At 40.6% G+C, this 21,771-nt stretch overlaps 1 protein-coding gene across 1 annotated transcript in view; it reads right to left on the minus strand.

Annotated features, from left to right (window-relative positions):
- Positions 1-9,657: 9,657 nt before the first annotated feature.
- The window catches only part of LOC311496769 (zeta-sarcoglycan-like), a gene marked incomplete at its 5' end in the record, with an annotated part of 338,082 nt that continues 325,968 nt past the window's right edge, over positions 9,658-21,771 (minus strand). Inside the window, one exon of the mRNA XM_084556747.1 lies at positions 9,658-10,743. Within this exon, the coding sequence (XP_084412873.1) occupies positions 10,537-10,743 (207 nt within the window). The 3' untranslated portion in view covers positions 9,658-10,536. The remainder of the gene's footprint in view (positions 10,744-21,771) is intronic.

Raw genomic sequence — 21,771 nt, forward strand, 5'->3', positions numbered from 1 at the left:
AAAAATACATTGATTTTCTATTATCATTTTTCAAACCATAAGCTTTTCCTTTGACATTTCTTAACATTCACTAACGTAATATGACAGTGATGCTGCAGTGCTTATTCAAAGTTGTGACATAGCTGGTGGAGTTGAAGAAAATGTGCGTGAATGTGTGTGTGTTTGTGTGAGCAAATGGGTAGATGTGTCATTGTGACTGTAAAGCACTTCAGTATCAGAGTATCAGTAAAATAGGTATATATAAGTTCCATATAAATACAAGATCATTTACCATTTGCCAAATGCCCCAATGCCACATGTCTACTCATGTTGGCTAATGGTTTGTGGCCTGTTACCAGTTCACATGGTTGGGGACCTGTAGCCTACACAACCCTATCTCACAGACTTCTGCTTGAGTAATGGTAGCCACTGTTGCCCAAGCATTACCCATGTGTTCTCCTCACAGACATAATTGGACACAGTCACACACTTTACTCTACAACACAACACATAAACTGAAAACACAAGCTGCATGTGCCTGCCTTGCAAAGTGTAGCCAACGTGACATAATGTTAACAGAAAGTAATATACTGCTGCTCATACTGGTGGGCCTTAGCCCTGCTGGTGTATTGTGTTGCCTGGCAAAGCTCCTGGGCGCTGACACATTACTGGGTACCACAGAAAGAAGCTGACTAGACAACGTGCTATACAGCTGTGGGACTTAACCTATCCATGGCACTGCTCCTTGAATCAGTCGGCCCCTGCATTAACATTAACTAGAAACCCGGCAGTTCTAAGCAATGACCGTCACCAGTTGCACGTAAAGTTGGCTAAAACTGGTAGGTCTTGCGCACAATGTGTATACATGTAGATACGTGTGTATAATCTCCAACTTAGCAAAGTACAGACAGATTTTAAGTGTGTAACAGTACCCAATTAAAAATACTCAAAATACTAATAGGGTTACAGCATCAAAACTGTAACTACTTTGAGGTAGGCTTTATCATTTTGAGAGAAGAAGATTGTAGGTACATGATGTAACAACACTGACATAATACATCTGTATAAATACTGCTAAACTGTGCAGCCGTGATCATTATTTTAGATATTACTACTGAGTTAAGCACCACACCTTCATGTGGTATGAGCCTACCATCAATACAAGGTATGAACCACAAATCCACTTTAAGAAGTGAAACATTTCAAGGTTTGTAGGGATGTTTTAAAATAAGTATGTGAAACTAGTCAGGTGTCAAAGAAGTTCTCACTGTAAAAGAGAAAGTAAACGCTAAACAAAAGTAAAAGAGAGAGCGAGTGGGTTTCTCTTCTCTTCTCGCAACAGCTCAGTTTGATGAGAATGTAGCTCTACCCTTTTTGAGGTTGACCTTTCCTTAAGCCACTCTGATGAAATTTACTGAGGGCCATCTGCAAATGAGTGTCAGCGCGAACATAGCTTGTTGTTTGCACACTGGAACGAGTGGTGCTTAATTCCTTTGAGAGGAGTGCAGTGCTGTAGCAACTATTATGTGATATTTTGGTTAATATTTATGCTAGTATTAACGTTAACCGCCAAGGTCAACTTTAAAATTGCCCTAAACTGTATGACTTTAAAAAAAACTTGTACTGGAAACTTGATCAAGTCCGACTCAATGTAGTGGTGAACTTTGGTGTTGGTTCACCAGTACCTGTGATTGTGTTTTTCCAGTGGGAGGAGAGTATTTGTTTCCTGTGCAAGGGCAAAATGTTAAAACTGCCACATGAACATACCTTTGAATGTACAGTTACAGCATTTAGCACAGCTAGAGCAAATGTGGACACAGGGCAAACTAAATTAGTCATCTGAGAGAAAATAAGAGGAAACCAGGGCAGGGTAGACGTTTCTCCTTTTCCTTCTAATACAGGGAGATCATAGCTCAGTACTAGTATTATTATGTAGTAGTTCAGTACTTGTCATTCTCAGATGCTATGATTGAGACATCCAGTTGTATCGTAAGTTCAACATTTAGACACTTATCTGGTTGCACTCCTGTTATACAGCAACTTCACAGTTTCAGTAAAAAGGATGTTGATGGATCATTCCTTTCTCTACAGTTTCTTTTTAATAAAAATTGTATGTGGAATTTATGTGTCTCAGGCTGTAGCAGTCACCAAGTTTACATGTACAAAATATCTGGTGTTTACTACTGCATAGTTTACATGGCCAGTGAAAGTGTCTATTCCACTAACATTGCAGGATTTCTTCAACGCTTTCCACTCATGGTGGTCTTGTTCCACCGTGAGAACACAGACTCCCTTTCCATTCCTTTGAACATCTTTTGAAAAGATTGTCATTGCCCTACTTCTGTTGATGTCCATGTCTTTCATAATGTTCAAAAGTAGGGCATGTATCTCCTTCCAAGCAGCAGTGTGGGCATGTGTCTGTACCGCTTAACTGTTGGAAAACTGTGGCTAGTTGGTATATTCAAATCAGTTCATTTCAATTTTATTTATATAGCGTGAATACCAGTACAAATGGTCTCTGGATGCTTTGAAAACCCTCAGAACAAGCAGTAAGGTGACGGTGGCAAAGAATGACTCCCTTTTGATAGAAAGAAACCTTGAGCAGAACCCAACTCATATGGAGAAGAGGAGGAATGAAATAAACATACATCTATCATAGATATCTGACTAAAGCATAAATCTAATCATGATACAAATACAACATATAGCTGCTGATGTTAGTGAGTAGTTCTACCACAGGTAACTTATCTGGTATAATGATTGAATATAAGTGGAATCATAGGCAGGCTGAAGAATTATGCATTCAGGTAGGAGTGGATAACTGCAGGCCATGAAGACTGGGCAGGTTGGTGAGGCCAGGACCACTAATGAGTAGGAGCTGTATGCACAGCGCCCAGAGATGACCACAAACAGATGAGAGGCTACCACATTCAGACACATATTTGAAAGAAAACAACACGACTTTGCTTCTCTTAACCCAAATTCACATTTCCATATTTGTTTTTGCATAATTAAACGAGTAAGTACAAAATCTGAGCTCAAGTTGTGTCAATACCGTGGAATTATTTTGGGAAGTAATCAGTCCTTGCATCCATAAGCAGATAATTCCTTTTCCTATTAATGGCATTACTGTACTATTTTTACACGACTGCTAAAAAACCAAAGCTTAATCAAACATGAAAACAGCTGCAGCTCAAACAGAGCTGGCGATGCCTGCCATTACACAGAGAGAACACGGTGTACAGGCCGCTTAATTGCAGCTTTCTTATTTGCATTTCTGCACCACATCGGAACATTTTTTTCCCCCTGAAGTTCACCTCTTAGCCATTTGGGACTGCTTTCTCCTGTGTGCGGCTGTCACCAGGCTGTGGTGGGCAGTTATATTAATGAAAGGCTGATTGAAGTGCCCATGATTGACGCCAACCCTCACCACACTATCTGATAATTCAGTGCTCTCACTTCAGCACCCGTTTCAACAATTGTGCCGTCGGTTTGGAAATTACCAAAAATCTCCATTCGTGGACACATCCTAGCACCTTATCACACCTCCTCTGTCATTCCTCCTCTTTCCATTTCATCTCCACTCGCCTCCTTCCTCCTCTCGTATGTAGTGATTAACCGAACCCCTCTCCTCTCCTCGCTAATGCGTCTCACAGCGCAAGAAGGAAATGAGAGAATATTATCTCCATTCCGTGTTAGACTTTGACGTTGCTTGTCGATAAAATAGGTCCTTTATTTTTGCTTTGTTTATCATGAATGAAGGAAATTCAGTCTGACAATTCTTGGTCATACATTATATTGTAATACATCTTACCTAATGCTGATTGAAATATTGTGCGTTTTGACTCCCACACGTTACATACACTGACAACCACGTGACAATAACTCTAGGAAGACAGATGAAACCCATTCTACCGTGACATGCAACATATGTAAGTCAGTCCTGAAATACAACAAAAGTACTACTGCAGCAGAGGAACGGTCCAAATCATCTCCACATCAATCGATAAACGACTTCACCAAACGTCCTGCGGTAACAGAGAGAACGAGGCTGAACATCAATAATTTGCTGGTGAATTTAATTTGTCAAAGATTTTAGAAACTTTTGCTGCAGTACACGGAGAAGGCTTCAGAGAAATACTGCATTTTTTACACTATCCCATCATACAACACTGGCTGTGGAGTACTATTAAATGCTATTGATGGTGCTGAGGTGTAGCCTGTTTCATGCAGGCTATACATATCCGCAGTGCACGGCATGTAGCGTCTGAACTGTTTGTTCTCGGTGACTAGTCAGGGTTGACTTGACTTTCATCACATAATAGTTGACTTTAAAGTCGTGCAACCCCTATTAAGCACACATTTGCCCCATGTGAAAGTATAAAAACCTTTAAACTCACCAATAATCTATGAGTCAGTGAGAGCCCTTGGCCTTTTTCCCCTGCAACATGGCTGACCTAGACAGCAGAAAGAAGCTTTAGGTCTTCCTCTCATGTAAAATACTTCTCAGCTTTAGCAATCCAGCTAGCCACTAAGTACGACGCTCACAGAGCAGCATCATTTGTAGAAGTGTTGGCTCTCAGAACTTACTTGCGTCTTGCTTCCTCATGTTTTTCACTCAAAAAGCTCAAGAGATTTGACTCCAGCTGCCAGAGCAGTTTTGCTGCACTTAATGGTCTCATATCACACTCTTTGAGCATGTGAGTAAATAAAGCTATTTTTTAATTTCCTATTTTTCATAGAGGCAATATTTTTAACAGTCCCAACTCTCAAGCAGTCTCTGCATTATCATAATCATTAGGTCTGTTTTTATTTCACTTTTCTTTTTTGCATAAACTCCTCAGTGCTGGTTGTTGTTTGCGCGCATTTTTACTCACCAGCCACGTAGTTGCAACAGGCTCCGCAGGTCAGCGAGCGATGACACCACTGACCTCACGTGCATGTGTGTCTATTGTGGCCGACAGGGGTGAGCAAAGGTGCAGCACAGACAGACCGTGCCAAGCTCTGCCACTACACATCATTACTCTTGTAGTGCCCGTGCTCTCAGAGCCAATCAGTCCCATCATTCTTTAAATTCATAGCAGTTCTGTTGCTTCTCTCGTGCCGTCCCCTTCCTCCCCATCTCCGACTCATCCCAGTTTCCATCAGGGTCCTTTCCCCATCTCGTACCTCCTCCTTCTTTACATCCATGGCCTGTCTGCTGAAAAAAAAACGCTGCTTCAGTCGATATATATTTATCCAGTGACACTTGGACAATTGTATTCCTTTGGCTTTTTCATCTTGGGTTTTCTTTTACTGTCACCCTCCTCATTCCCTAGACAGTTTCAAGAAAAATAACATCAAACTGAACATTTGATGGAAACATTTGGTGAAATCTGGTTTTATGGAATTTCAGCCTAATTTCCGTTTGTATTGCTCACACCATTGAAAACAACATTTAGAGTAAACCACACCAGTCTTCACAAAATCATGCCAGATAACGCTCTGAACACTTTGTCTTCTTTAAAGTATGGTATGAGGAGGAAAGATATAACATTAAGCAGCCTCAACATAATTACTACTTAATAATAAAGGAAGGAACGCTGAGCTCCTTTAATGGACCATCACAACTGATGACACTTTGTATTATAAAGTTTGGGAGCCAGAGATCTGATTGTTAATAAATCATTCTAGCTTCACTGTGCACCTAGTTAATTAAGAAATGATCCTGCATGTTTGCTGATTCACAAGAGAAAGAGAGAGACAATAGTTTCAGCTGGTGTGATAGATGAACTCTCTGTGGATTTTTCAGGATAAACTTTATAGCGTTCTTTATCCAATTTGCCATTTCATCACTTTTAAAATATGCAAGCTGTAACACACAAAAGAAAGTGTCTCTGGATAGAATGTGTGTTCTTTGAGATTGCGAGGAAAGTTTAGTGGGATTTATTTTATGTCAGCACACGAGACTGACTTTTGGCCAAGACTAATGAGGACTACAGGGGCAATAACGCGTTTGTACTACCTAAAGAACTACTGTACATTAGGTTTTGGTGCATTCCTGCAGCGCTTAAACGTTGTCTGAATTGCTTCCCACAGTCCACGGCTATGGATTCCAGGACTGTTGAAGTCTCTAAATTGCCTAGAGTTAAAATTCAGTATTCTTCCTGTAATTGATTGACTGTCAACTGTCCAGCAGCCATTTAGCACCCATTACTCTGACAATAAGGCCGGTCAAGAAAGTAAATCAATTACTATTTAAGGCAACTGTCTATGCTAAAGTTAGTAAATCTGCTTCTCTGATAATGTTTGTGATTAAGGCGCAAAGTGGCCCAAATAAAAAGCTACACGTGGTCACTCAGGTGCTGTAACTGGACATAGTTGATGAATAACAATGCAATATGCAGGAATTGCAGGAATTGCTTATTTTTTTTTGCATGTGTCCCTCTAAAGCGACCTTCACTTCAAGAGAATACTCTTTTCACTCTTTTCACGCTCCATGTTGAACTTCTATATTGCAAGCTGAGATGCTAGAAAATGAAATGAAGTAAAATTATATATGATTGGTGCTGAGGACAGAGGTCTGAATGTGCAGTAAAGGGGGAGGGGGGGATACAGTTTGCACTCACTTTTATGAAGTCATCCCATCGCTGTCAACAGTCTTATGGGTCAATAGACGCATTTGATATTACAATAAAATAAAGTGCCAACCACCCACATGCTCTGCTCTCAGAGGGCATACTGGAAAAAAGCATTTACTTTGAAATTTGTGTTTGCATGTTTGTATAATTTAGTATCTCCTTTAGTGTGTCTCCTTCTATGTGTGTGTGTGTGTGTGTGTGTGTGCGCGTGTGTGTGTGCGTGTGTGGTCAATTTTGCACGACGCAAAAAATAAAATAATAGAAAAACATAGTAAATCACTATGAACAAATAGATTAAGAGAGACTGACTCAATGCTCATCCAATATTCCTACTGGGAAAGATTAACTAATACAATACTGGATATATTTATATAGATGAATGCAGTTACTAAATAACATGAATGAGTAGAGTAGCCAGGGACAGTCAGACAGAAGAGCATAAAGAGAAGAGAAGATTGGGAGAAAACGGGAACAGTGAAAGAGTAGTTTGTGGTTGCATGGTCAATCTTTTTTTCCCCGTCAGGTCAAGCCTGCAGCAAACCAAAACAACAACATAACCATTAGCTGGATTGAGGCCTGTTTTCATTTCTCAACGTTGATGAGGATAAACTGGCCTATTCAGAGAGCAATAGCATAAAGGAGCTGAATCCTCGCCCACACGCTTCAATAAAAAACATGTCTGGTTTCTTCCATTTTTGGCCACGGGTGATCCTCCATGAGGGTGCAGTTCAAAGAAAGCAATGCAGGCATTCTGGGGTTTTAGGGTTGTTTGGAGATATTGAGTAGTACTGGCTGTTACTGTCTGCTCTGTGTTGGAGCACATGATGAATGAGATATATTGTAGTTGGGGGCAATTCACAGCAGAGTTTTGAAAGTGTAAAGGAAGCAATAAAATGACATGCAATTTAACAAATAGACAGAAGAATGCCAAGGAGAGGGAGTGATAAAAATGTTTAGGTGGAATAGGCATACGTGGGCGGTGATTAATAACAGCATTAAGAGGAACTTGAGGGAGTTTCACTTTATCAACCAACCCTGTCAATGAAATAATGTTTCACACCACAAATGTGCAGAAAGAAATGCATTTAGACAGAAAAATAATGCAGCCTGGATTTAATTTTCTATGACTATAACGAGGAACTGCTTTTAATTTTTGCTAAATTGCACAATGTAAGATAGCGTAATGAGAGTGTGTTAAATGTTTTTACATCACGTTCCTCTGCGGTACAGTATCTGCTCAAAACCATGAGCGTTGCATGCATGTGATATGCATATGCATGCAAACGCTCGGCTTTTAAGATGTGAAGCGTGGTTTCTGAAAACAAAGACCCACCAACGTCTACCAACCGGACACGCGACTGTACTTCCTGTACGCATGTATCTCTTGCTTCACTCAGAGGAAATCATAAAAACCACAGAATATAAATCAGGTACTGCTGAGAAGAAAAACATAAATATAAATGAATAAAACAATGATAAAAATCAGTCAGAAACATGATTTACAACCTTTTAAATAATCACAACACAGGTTCCGGAGATTCTCTTTAAAAACAATATTATTTTATTTTGTATTTTATTGGTACTGTTATATACATGGCATAATTTGTGCTTTTTTATTATCAAGAATAAAACCATAAAGGAACACATCGGAAAATTAAACTTTAAACCAGGATTGAACTGTTCTTTTTCTTAGTTGGATATACTGAGAGTTCTACAAAACCAGGAGAGAAGGAAGGGGGTGGGGAACTAAACAGATAGATAGGTAGATTGATAAATAGATAGTTCAGAGACACTTGCAGATGGTCCACTGAGGGTAGTGTGAATGTTCAGACTGTGATGTGCTTTTACCAACAGTAGCAAAGGCACCTGTGTATCGCTTTGTTTTAAAAAAGAAAGTATATGCCTCAGGGCCTTATTCCAGTTGAGTCCATACACATACAAGCAAATCCATTCATAATTTCCACTTGGGAGAATTGTACCACACAGATATTTTAATTTCCTTTGATTTTCAGCCATTGCAGAGATTGGGTGCTAGGTTAGCCAGCTCAAGGCAATTCACACCAATCCCCTCTTCTGAGACTGATTGAATATATAAAAAAAATATATATATATTTTGGACTTTTATTGTTATTTTATTGTTGACTTATGAGCTTGGGATGGCTAGTGGGGAATAAACAGGGAGGAAATAACAAATAGGATGTGGAAACAATATGATTTGTTGAATGATGGCATAAGAAGATACAATAATGGGAAGAGGTGGTGCTGCAGTAAAATACATGCTAAAGAACAAATAAAAGGGAGAGCCAGCACAAAGACTAGAAATGTCTCTCAGTGACTGAAAACGATGAGCAAAGGCTTGGCAAGAAGAGCTGAAAGGTCATGCTGAAACGGATGGAAAAACGTGTTTGACAGAGAAGGAACACGGGATGAAGATGTATAATGCTCCATAACAAGACTAAAACTGGTCTGGCTGTCAGCCGACTGCTGCCTGACTGCAGGTTTGGCCTCATTCCGCAAAATGGTCTGTCTGCTAAAGCACCCACTTGAGCCTTAATTTAACCTAACACTTATAATTCACTTCTACCTTGTTTTTCATATTCCATTGGCTTTCTGTAGATTCATACACCCACTCTTGAGAGGCTGATGTGGGAAATCTTGCACCTGTTAAAGCCGTGATGGCTTGTAAATGTTTTTTTTTTTAAACAGCACATTGGAAGAAAACAGATGATGCTTTCTGGGTATCTTTTTTTTCTTTTCTGAGCTACACTGCTGGAAGAAAATGGATAGGCAGAACGACCCTTCCATAACCACTCCATTGCAAGCAGGTGTATAGAGAGAACAAAATAACTACAGCATGGAGAAAAGATAAAGGAGAGCAGCATCTAAATATGGTAAGATGAAGGAGCACATGGACATCAAAGGGAAAAAGAACAGGATACAATGAAATAAGTAAAAGATATGATCTTAAGAGAAGAGAACTAAAGAAAAGGAAGAAATCAGAAAATATATGAGGGAAAAAGATGGTGTATACGAGGGTGATGCACAGTTATTTGCATTAGATATCCTACGAAAAGTGGTGTGGGAGAACTTTGTTACTATGTAACAGGTGCAGATTAATGCAGGTGGGCTGAAAAACTGGAGGGGGTGGAGGGGGAAGGCCTTTCTGGTATAGATTGGTCCGTTAGCTAGCCTTAGCTTCCCATAAGACATGTATGATGTATTTATCAGCTACCCTTTGGGGTAAACCAATGTACTCACTGATGTCAGTTAGTCAACTGATGGGCTAACCAGGAGTCCTTGTCCATGTCCCTGCAGGAGTTTGCAGTCCATCACCATATTGGTTTATCCTAACAAAAAAAAACAAAAGACTGTGTTCCTTGACAATCTGGCCATACTGTGAACACACAGTTTGCTGATCTCAAGCAGTTCCCAAGAGTTATCCTTGTGACTTTCAGACACTATCATGGTGGCAATTAAAAAACGGGAAAGACAGCCAACAAGAGCCAGATTGAGACTGCCCATCCACGTCCGTGTGTGGTCTTAGCATCAAACCCACCAGCCAACTCTGTTGGCTAAGTCATCCATCCTCTAAACTAGTACTGGCTGCAGACCAATCCACATTAATTTGAGAGAGGCAATAGCCTCTCTCAAGCTCTTGTCCATGTATTTCAGTCCTTTAGCTGACATTAGCTTCTCAGCATAATCCATGTTGATTTGGTCTGTTAGGGACAGTTTGCTTCCTGCCAAGCTTTAATCCGTATTATTTGACTGGTGAACGGACAGGAACTATTCGCCATGCTACAATCCATGTTGAACGGTCTGTTAGCTGGCATTAGCTTCCCACCAAGCCGTCATCCATGTTGATTCAGTATGTTGGCTAGCATTAGCTTCAAACTCTATGGTCCATATGTTCCGTGTGTCTGTCAAGCTCCCGCTTTCAGCTCCAGAGGCAGAAGTTACTAGTGGTTTGGCAGGTAGAGCCTTTCTCAGCTGGGGACAGGTAGAGCTTGCCATTAGCACAGGCGCACAGCTCGTACACAGTCTGTTTGGTGTAGGTGGTACCTGCAGGTGCCCCCTCCAGAGGGTCCACAGCACTACCCAGGGGAATGTTTCCCAGCCTGATAGTGTTGGCATCTAGAAAGATCTATGAACATAAAAGAGAGATGATTTAGAAAAGTTTGATTTGATATGCATGCAACACAATAATCGATACAGAGAAGCGGGGTCGCATGGGCTGTCTGTACAAAAACAAGCAGAGGTAGAGAAGTGCATTGTTTTAACCAAATGAAAAAAAACAACAACTAAGAAACAGGGTTGTTGTTACAGAAAAAGAGAGGGCACACTGCTGTAGGCAACCACTATACTCTGTGGCTGACTGGGGTTGTCATCATAAAAGATCTGCAGAGACAGAAAGGGAAGTTCTATTTAGAATAAGTCTCTTTTGATGAAGAGGCAGAGGGCAAGATAGGTGAGGAGAAAAAGCAAGTGGAATCAGTGGGAGAGGACTGTTGGAAAGACAAAGACAGAGAAAGAAAGACATAAGGCAGCTTGAAAGAAACACACGAGGAACGTCAAATTCTATACCAGATTGGTAACTAATTGTATTTTTTCTAACAGATCAAAAATAATACCAGGATGAGACCACACAATATATCTCATTCAATCTCTCTGCATAATTTCTGGAAAATAAGTGAATACATTTAAGAAAAAGGCAAGAAGAAGACATTGTTCTCAAGATAAACAAGCAGCTTATTAGTGGAGTTTCTTTCACAGATTTGATGTCAGTCATAACCTAATAAGTTATCTGAAATAGTTCGCAGTGCAAACAAACATTGCAGGACTTGGGATGTTTCAATCAGATGTTTGCATTTTGATAAAGGCCAGTGAATATGACAGATTATGTGCCCAGACAAGATTGTCTCAAATCACCGAGAGACATACTTGCAATGCAAACAAGCATTCAGAATGTGAGGGTCCTTCACTGAAGAAGCTACAATCACCTTAACAACACGTAAAAAGGATAGATTGGTGGTACGTATATTGGTATATTACCAAAATATATTAACAAGAGGGTCAGGGTGGGGTTTAATAGACCTCTATAAAATTCAAAACTCAGAATTCAGTCCACTCACTTAAAGCTACAGTGTATGACCTTTGTCTCTGCTTCCACACAGTTGGCACATTTGTGACTAATGAACAGTCTTATCATCTTTCGGTGCTCTCCAATAAGAACAAGAAAAAAAATACCAACAGTAATCTGTTTCTCCTTGATTTGTTTATTTTTTTTTTCAATTCCTCTGAACACAGAGTTAGCAATTTATTAGTAGCATCAGAAACTTTTCTTCTGGATGCGTCCTATGTTGTATATCTTCCTTCTAGATATGAATCTATTAAATCTTAGTTACATTTGTAACTCTGGTTGCTATGCCATAGGCTCAGCAATTCTCCTGGTTACTTCCCCCGTCTCATCTGCAACAGTTGTTCTCCACTTCAGCTCTAGCAAACAATCAATGCTGCTTGATTTAAAAAAGGCACTGTCACCAAATGACTCAGCAGAAACCTATGGTATACTGCAAATTATAGAGACATTTAGCTGACAGTGATTAGCCTAATTAGTATTGTTTGGCAGGGGCTCAAATGCACCTAATGTTCATTTATAGGGAAATACTTCAGATGTAATGTGACAACTGCACTGAAACCTTTGTAGATGTGTAATTGCAAGTAAGATCCTTTCTTAAGTTAAAAGACACCAGTCTGTCAATCTGGCTAAATAAAGAAGCCAGAGAGGACAGTAAAACAAGAACTGGCAACTTCTCGTTGAAGAATTAACCTTAATTAGCTCCAGCTTGAGGCCTGCGAAAAAAGTTTCCATCTAAATGTACTTTTATTGCTCCTTTCCCTGGCTGGCCTCCATCCCCTTAATTCTCCCTCCATTCAGTCTGATACAAGCTTGAGAATCATTACTCAATCTTATTTTCTCTTGACTGCTTCACCTGCTTATTTATTTACTATTCAATGTTCAAGGAAGTTCTTTCTCTCTCACACACATACTGTATTCTCACACATCCCAAGGCTGAGCTATAATCTCAGCAGACATCTGTATCCCAATTATTCATGTTCTTCATTTTAGAAGTGAGGAGAGAGGAAGTGGAAATGTGTGCGGAAAATAGCTATGAGAGCAAAAAGACAGGAAGAAGAGAGGGAAAGCGGGGTCAGATGAAAGGATGAGAGAAAGATGAGAGAGAGAAAATGACAAATCAGAGGCAGTCGGAAGAAGATGGGGGACATAAAGAGAGGGAGACAAGATGAATGCAAGAACAAAAAAGGAGAAGAGAGGAATGAAGGGTTCAGATGCCCCACCAGTGAGGAACCAATTAATGTAACTAATGATTTCACATTGGCTGACAGGGCACATCTCTATCTGTATCCACTCATAAAGCGGAGAGTGTACACACACACACTCACACACACACACACACACCCACCCACCAACACACACACACACACACACACACACACACACACACACACACACACACACACACACACACACACACACCCACACACACCCACACACACACACACACACACACACACACACACACACACACACACACACACACACACACACACACATTCTGCATGATGGAGCAGATCAGAGGTGCTGCTCATGTTACCCTTAAATAGCTGTTTAGCTAAAAGCAATGCATCTATTAGACATTACCGTGAGACGAGTATGCAGGCAACTAGAACATTTAGAACAGACTGATGTAACTTTAAAGATGGTGCCATTTCTAATAGCTCAGAGGTCTTTACTCTTTAAGATGCTGAAACTCTAAAAGATCTCCTGAATTATTGCTTCCCATTCTCCTACCTAAGGGGCCTGTGCCGCTTTAAATATAGTAGTGGCAAGGGATTTAGACAACTGGTTAACTGATGGCACTCTTTCACTAAAAATATGTTTTTAACTTTATTGGCAAAATGATCACCATGGTAACTGCACGAAACCAAGGCCACAGCTTTAGCTTTAAAATGCGAGACTTAAAACTCAAAAATGCATGTCAAGAACTAGTCTAAAATACTTTTGACTGAAACTACACATAAACTAATATTAGATTAACATTTAACTAAATAAATATCTGGCCTCCAAATTAACACTGATACTGTTACCACACAGGATTAAAAGTCTCCTTGAAGCAGCAACTGTGTACAGCTATCTCATTAAGCTACCGTGCCCATTGATTTTAATGAGAAATGGAAACAATGACAAGAAAGCACTTTAACAGCAAGTGAAAAAAAGGATATGTGAACTTCCCTCCCCATGTGCCGAGCAAAGGAAAATACCACACTACATCTCTAAATGTCAAGGTGTGCCTCTAACAGGTCCCTGGTGCACACCTGTCATCTTCCCTTTTGGCTCCCCAATAAAAGCTGCCAGGGCTCAGTTACAGCCTTACAGGGGAAAGGACTCGGTCATGGTTGGGAACGTAACCCAAATCTAATTCTAACAGCCTGCTGGCAGCAATGGCAACAAAAACCTAAAATGAACTTGGGCCCTGGGATGGGCCAATGAGGAGAAATGGATGCATGCATGTTTTCATCCATGACAATGGAAACATCAAGGGAAAAAAAGTGAGGGAGGGGGAGCAGAGGAAGCAGGGAGGGAAGAAAATAAAGAGGAAAAGGAGGAAAAACATGGGGGTGGATTGAGAGGAAAACAAGTCATACGAAAGAGGATGCTGATTATAAGACTGGAAAAAGGAGAATGACATTAGTAGGTAAAGATGATGGCATACGACGAGGGATGGAGTGGGTAGGTAGGGGAAAGCGGTGAAAAAGAGGCGGATGCTAAAGATTTAGAAATGTATGGTGGCTATAAGAGGAAAGAATGACAGCAGAAGGGAAGTGGTGGATGACCAAGTAGATGGATGGATGGAAAGAGAGAAGGGAGCTAGGGGAAGGGGAGTGGAAGTCATTTGTTGTAGCTTAAGGTTGGATTAGTGCTGACATTCATCCCAAATGAAAGTGTCTGTAAGTATTAGGTTGGCCTGTTGTTAGCCGTACATGTGGTTCTGTACACGTGACTATGTGTGTGTTTGCCACTTAGTGTGAGGGTAAAAAAGACTGTGTCTGAGAATATAACAGTGTCCCTGAATCTCTATAAAGTTCTTTTGATCATGATTTTTTCTGCATCTATTCATCAACCTGTCTGCATTGTACGTGCATATGTGTGTGAATTCCACTTTGTGTTTTATTACGTTCTCCGATATGACTGTGTAAGCAGAACTAGGGAAGGAGGAGCAGACTTTGTGCCAAGGTAGCGTCACAGCAGTTCCTCGGGTGCACTGAGGTTAATGCCTCAACTGCCCAGGTTGGTAGCTTGACTTTTTGTGCACGAGAGTGGGAAGAGAACCCGGAAAAGTATGATGATACCACTCCAGCAAAGCGTGTGTCATGAATGCAGAAGGTGCATCACAAACCAATATGACATTCCTGGCAGACGTACTGTGCATCGAGTAACTTTCAGGTAAGTCCCCGAGGAGCATTTTTTCACTGAAATGCTGCTGACTGTTTATGTTTAACTTTGGCTCTCAGGTCAGTGTGACCCATAAATCCATGTCTAAATTTGTTCTTTTCAACGGGGCTATAAGTGGACATGTCCTTGTAAATGGGACTGGCTTAGTATGGCCTCAGTTGATACAGTCACTTCAACTGGGAGAACTGATATTCTGCAGAGGGAATGTATCACAGAAAGAAACAACAGCACGTAGGGAGAGAGAGAAACCAACTGCACTCGGTCAAGACAGGTTACTTTAAAGTCACGTAGCTGGCACTGTCCAAGTTAAAACACCTGAGACAAGTCTGCCATCATAAAACAAATTCTTGAGGCACTGAGATCTCAAGAAACAATGTCGCATCAAAAACATAATCCATGATCCAATTTGAAATATGTCTTATCTATTTTGTTGTCATGAAGAAAAAAAGATCCTTAAATCATGTCAAAGAAATTAAATTATTCATTCAAAACAACCCATTTTCTTTAATGTTCTTTATGTCTACCTTCATTTTATGTCTATTTTCTATATGTAAATTTAATGTGTTCATGTTAATTTATAGACAGTGTACCAAGGCCGTGTAATACGTGTCACATATCAGTAATCAAAGGGTTAAATCTAAACGTCTGCGATCAAATTGTAAGATACTTTGCTGCAAGGACACTTTACTGAATATGTACAGGTTTTTTGGTAGGCTGCCGGCATATATAATAAGGGATAGTGTGTGTCTTTGTGTGTCTTGAATAGATGTGTTCCCTATACCTTATCTGAGTGGGTGACTGGGCATGTGCATACATTATGAGGGGACGCGTGTCTGTACCCATCTCTCTCGAAGCAGGCGGCTGCGGCGTCAAGGAGATGGGGAAACAAGCGGGAAGTAGCAATTATGGAGGGTCAAAACATTTTTCATGGATGATTTCCTTCGGCACGGCTTAGGGGAGGGGAAGGCAGTGGTAGAAGGAAAGGGATTTCTTGTGATGAAAGGAGGAAAGGGAGGAAGATGGCAGAGGAAGAACGGGGTTAAAGTGTCTTTGGGAGGAGATCAGGAGGAAGGATGATTACTCTTAGTTCGCTGCGCAGTAGTTTCATTGGAGGGGAAGGTATGAATGTGTTTAGGAGCCTGAGAGAGCAAGACAGGAAGAGGGAGGTGAGTATGAGGGTGAGAAAACATTCTGGGTTACGCTTCATTAATCGGTACCAGTGAAGCCAAAGCTGTCATCAAATTATATATTTTAAATATTATAGCTGCATTTATCTCTGTTTGCTGGAATACTTCTTTGAAAGTATTCTAAATTTAAACTTGCATCACTCACTATATATCTGATTACAACATACTATTAAAATAGTCTGGTATGTTTGAACAACCCGCTGTCCAGTTCCCTTCAAAATTCTAAGATGATCAACACAATTGAAAAGCAACAAGTTCAGGCATTCATAACAAACTCAAGAGAGTCAGATGTTTGTTAGTGGACAGAAGTGATAATACATCAAACTTTGCAGCTCATGTTCAGCAAAAAAGAAAAGAAAAAAGCGAATAAGCAGATTTTCCAATGACAAAATCTAACTGTTCCACTTAACCGGACTGACCGGGAACTGGAATAGACTAGAAAGTGTTGACTTTAAAGTCTTTGACCGAGAAAAATGAGTTGAGGAGTGAAAGGAGAGAGGTATGACAGAGGTTGAAAGGACAATAACAGTACTATTTCACCGCACACAGAATTCAGCCCACACAAACACACACAGTCCAACCGCTGTGTTCGTCCAGGCTTAGCTCACCTTGCCTCCCATTCTTCTTTTTTCTTTTTCTACCCCCCCCACCCCCATCCCAACACACACGCTCCAACAACACAAATAGGTGGGAGGCTGTGAAGATATCTGAGTGTATTACACAGACCATTAAGCTTGTTGAATGGACAGGCGCTGGAATGGGAGATGACAATGGACTAAATGACAGAGGCTGGAGAGAGACTGAGAGTGTAGTAACCCAGATGTAGCGGGGACATGAGGCAATATCAGTCTGCTCTACTGTACCAGACAGACACACACATACAGAGCCAACAGAGAGGTGAGAGAGCAGACAAATGCATTCAAACAAACCATCGCAGGTAGAATAGATCAAAGACTCTACAATAGAAATGTACATATGCACAGCAATACACAGGAAGTGATGGAATGATGACAAACAAACAAACAAACAATGCTGTGACAGACAGTAACACAAATAAGACATAGAAAGACAAATGGACAACACTCCATGACAAACTGAAAAAGTGAATGAGTTACATGAGACTGACAGAATCACAAACACACACATCTATGCCAATTGCTTCAGGGAGTGTGAAGTAAAGACTAATAAATTGTGCGACATTAATCACACCTTTTGAAAAACATCCACTTCTGCCAGCTATTGGCAGGTATCTGTTAATGTGAAAAACAAAGATGAAGTCTCTCAAAGAGTGGAGCCTGATGATGAAAACAAGCGTTGGAAGAAAACAGAAAGGCTCTGGAGACTGACAGGGAACGGGGCAGCTCTGGAAGTGGAAGCTTTGAGTTCACACTACGTGCGAGTCTATTCGAGCATCATTACACACATATGCATTTGTGTGTTTTTGCGTGTCAGTGTATTTTTGGGTGTTTGAGCTGGAATGTGTCCGGTGGGAGTATCCAGTGTGTGTGTGGAAGTGAGTGTGTTCCTATACAGTTTTATCTAGTTGTTTCAATGCAATTTTGAGCGTGATTTGTGTTTACTGTATGTGTGTTTATGGGTCTTACGCAGCGTGTACGACAGGGAGTTACCCCCTGCCAGTATTCTAATTCACTCACCATTCTGCCTTACCCGCAGGTAAAATAACAAACAGTGGGATAAAAAAAAAAAAAAAACTAGTCCCAGTGTACCAGCCCAATAACACCTCCAGGCTATGGCGTCTTAATAAACCCCAGCACTGTGTCAACAAACAATAAAACTCTGCGGTAACCTAACTTTGTTAAAAGTTTCTGTAGTTAACACAATTTTAATTCACTGAAGTCAGCTGCACAGTACAATGAGCACCAACTTTGCATAGATGCAAATGTGCCTTATAGGTTATTCAAAGTGTTTTTTGCATGTCGGGAAAGAGTCAGTGGTGACCCTTATGCACTAAAATAAGGTAGCTAAATTTAGCTGATTTGCCATTTTTAACTTTGTATATTCTGTATCGTTTATTCAGGAATGGGGCTGACTTATGTCTGGCGTCTAACATTAACATCTAAGAAAATCTACATTATACTTACATTAGTGGCTTGAAGGATACAACTTAACTACCAAACTCAATACTAAAATGTATTACAGCAAATTATATGATTAATAAAGATACATATAGGTGTAATGATAAGAGCGGCCGCCTGTTGTAGCACCTCTCAGCCTATTTGAGATTATTTGTTTTTTTTAACGTTATTTGTTCCTTTTCTGAAGAGGAGGAAGAGACGGAGGAACATTGTACCAGGAGGAAATCTCATGCGGCATCAGAGGGAATACTGCAAGTAGCATTCTGTTGTTCACAGAGATGTGGCTAACAGTGCTAAATGGCCTAAATATTTTCTTCAACAGACTTCAGTCACCTGCCTCTCCCCCCACAGTGCCTCTTCTGCTGCAGCCACTACCCTTGATGTTCATTGTGACCTACTCCACTCCCACCCTGCAACTCCACTGCTCCCCTTTTTCATTGATGGATCCGCTTAAGTTTGCCTACCAGCACAGAATCGGAGTGGATGACGTCATCATCTACCACCTGTAAAGAGTTCTCTCTCAAGTGGACAAGGCTGGGAGTATTGTAGTGAATCATGTTCTTTGATTTCTCCAGTGCTTTCAACACCATCCGGCCTGCCATACTGAGGGACAAGTTGGTGCATGCAAGAGTGGACCACCACCTCACATCCTGGATATTAGACTACCTGACCAAGAGACCACAGGATGTGGTCTGATGTGGATTCTTATAAGTACCCCAATGTTCACCCGAACAAAAACCTGGACTGGTCTGACCACACTAGGGCACTTTATAAGAAAGGCCAGAGGAGACTCCTGCCAAGGACATTTAGGTCCTTCAGAGTACATGGAGCACGACTGAGAAGGCCAGCTCTGTTCTGGGCTGCCCTCTTAAACCTGTGGAGGTGGTGAGTGACTGGAGGATGGAAGCAGAGCTGTCAACGCTGATGGAAAAAACCAGTCACATCCCCCCCATCGGGTTAGCACCTTCACCAGCCCACTGCTTCAACCACGCTGCATTTTACCACAGGCGCTTCCTTCCTGCTGATGTAAGGGTGTACAACCAAGCCTGCTCCCAGTAGATATTATTTGTAGAACTACTGTTGTATTTTATTTGCTGTTTTTGTATTTATTTAATGTTTACCTTTACTAGTCTATGGCTATGTGCTGCTGTAACACTGCAAAAAAATTGTTATGTTCTAATAATGATAATAAAGACTCGATTCTTGAAATTTCCCCACAGTGGATTATCTTTCTTATCTTATTAACAACGCTGAGCAACAAACATTGTGCAGGCCGCTATTGTTTAACACAGTTGATACCACTTCCTGTTGATGGAGGTGCTATCAACTGGAGGTGGTATCTTGTCTGTCATGTTTCTAAGATCTGGGTTAGAAACGCCTTCATATTTCATCATCCTAAGAACTGATTAAGGATAAAGCTTGCATGCAGTCATATAGAGAAAAGGCAACGTGCAGGCTGTTGACATGAGATTACTTCTTCTTGCTCGCATATTTCATTACTCAAAACAGACTCAGCACCCATGGATGAGAATGCAGAAGCTGTGCAGAACCTTTGCTTTTCAGTGAACCACAATATATTGTGAGATGTGGAAATGACCACACGTGCATTGTGCAGTAGATTATAAAGGTCATAACATTTGTACGTATTGCATTTAGGCTACTGAAATGGATTTCAACACCACTCACAAACCACATTAGAACTAGCCCTCAAACTGCACTTCGATCTAAAAGTGACAAAATCATGTCTCACCAGTATAAATACACTATGATTATACACCGATCAGCTACAACATAAAAACCACTGGAAACTTTTGGACCTAGCATGCATGATCCCAAACTGATCAAGTATCTGTGGGATGATCCACAGAGGCCCCTCCCCTCAACCCATAGGACCCAAAGGCCCCCACTTACAACATTCTGTTGTCAGACACCACAGGACACCCTCAGAAGGCCCATGTCCATTCTCTGATGAGTCACAACTGTTTTGGAGGCACAAGGGAGACCTACACAATATTAGGAAGCTGATCATACTGTTATGCCTGATTGGAGTATTTACATGCAGGACTTTTCAAGGGAAAACAACTGCGGTTAGAGCGTATGTGCCTTACCCAAATGAATTTATACAGTATTTTATGATTGTCTTGTTGTATCTCTTTGAGAGGACATTTCTCTGATACCATATTTTCAACAAACTGCTGGGAGGCCAGCCTCAATTGTATTCATTTTGTTGACTTTTTCCCCTCCGACCCATTCAGGCACTTCCCACTTCCATTCATCCACCAGGTAACTTATTTTCCCCCACCGTCTACCTGCTCACCCCTTCACATGTTTCTGATCACCCCACAGTATTTATTGTTAATCCTATGATAGGAACTGTGTTAATTATTCAGATATAGTAGATGTGCCGTACCCTTGCTGGTAGTGAAATCCACCTCTGATTTTCTTTGGCTGGTAAATTAAAAGAAAACATGACTTTTAGCACATATACTGTAGAATCTGCACTATTCTTCTATACGGCAGAATATTAAAAGTATAGTGTAAGAATTTAAAATTGCTCGCATTTGATAATTGTAACCAGTTAGATGAAAAACTTTTCATAATTAGGTTGTATGTTCTTGGGCATAGTTTTTGTGATGTTAGGTCCAGTTGGCCGTTTGTGCCAAATGAGAAGAAATTCCAAGAAGGAGTTCCTGACAGAGAGTGTAATAATCAAAAACGTGGTGACTTACGAGGTTCTTCTCTTCCATTACTTGCATCTCTTCATTTTACATGTTAGCTCCTCCCAGCATGGAGGGAACTCTGAGTAAGAAAATGCATGTATCCTATGTTGGAGCTTTTTACCAAGCATTAAAGTGAAAATCAAAATTAAATCAGAAACGCAATGAAAGGCATTGCTTTTCTGATTGGTCAGCTGGTCTGAAGGGACACTAAAACCATCCAGACAGTAATTAATTATTTCTAATACTGAAGGCGAAATACCCATAGAAACAAGAATGATAGCGCCATCAGCTTCATAACATTCATAATAATATTCATGTCAGTTTATTAAAAAAAAAAAATAGTGTGCACAGAATCCTAAATCCAGAATTAATCTTCCAGCTGTATTTGTATTTTTTCAATGGATAACCAGTATTACCATTCAGTATTTTTTTTTTTTTAGCAAACGTACACCTGTGTTTTGTCGCCAAAACCTCCTCTAGGAAAACTTAACTTCTCATGTCATGTATGATGCCTTTAATGGTTAGAAACATCCTAAAACACGGCAAAGGGAGAGCGATTTTACAGGTCAAACAGGAGTGAGTATAGAACAAAGCGTAAATTAGAAGAATGGAAAGAACCTAGAGAGTGAATGA

This window comes from Chelon labrosus (assembly GCF_963514085.1).
Source record: "Chelon labrosus genome assembly, chromosome: 2".
Taxonomy (NCBI): domain Eukaryota; kingdom Metazoa; phylum Chordata; class Actinopteri; order Mugiliformes; family Mugilidae; genus Chelon; species Chelon labrosus.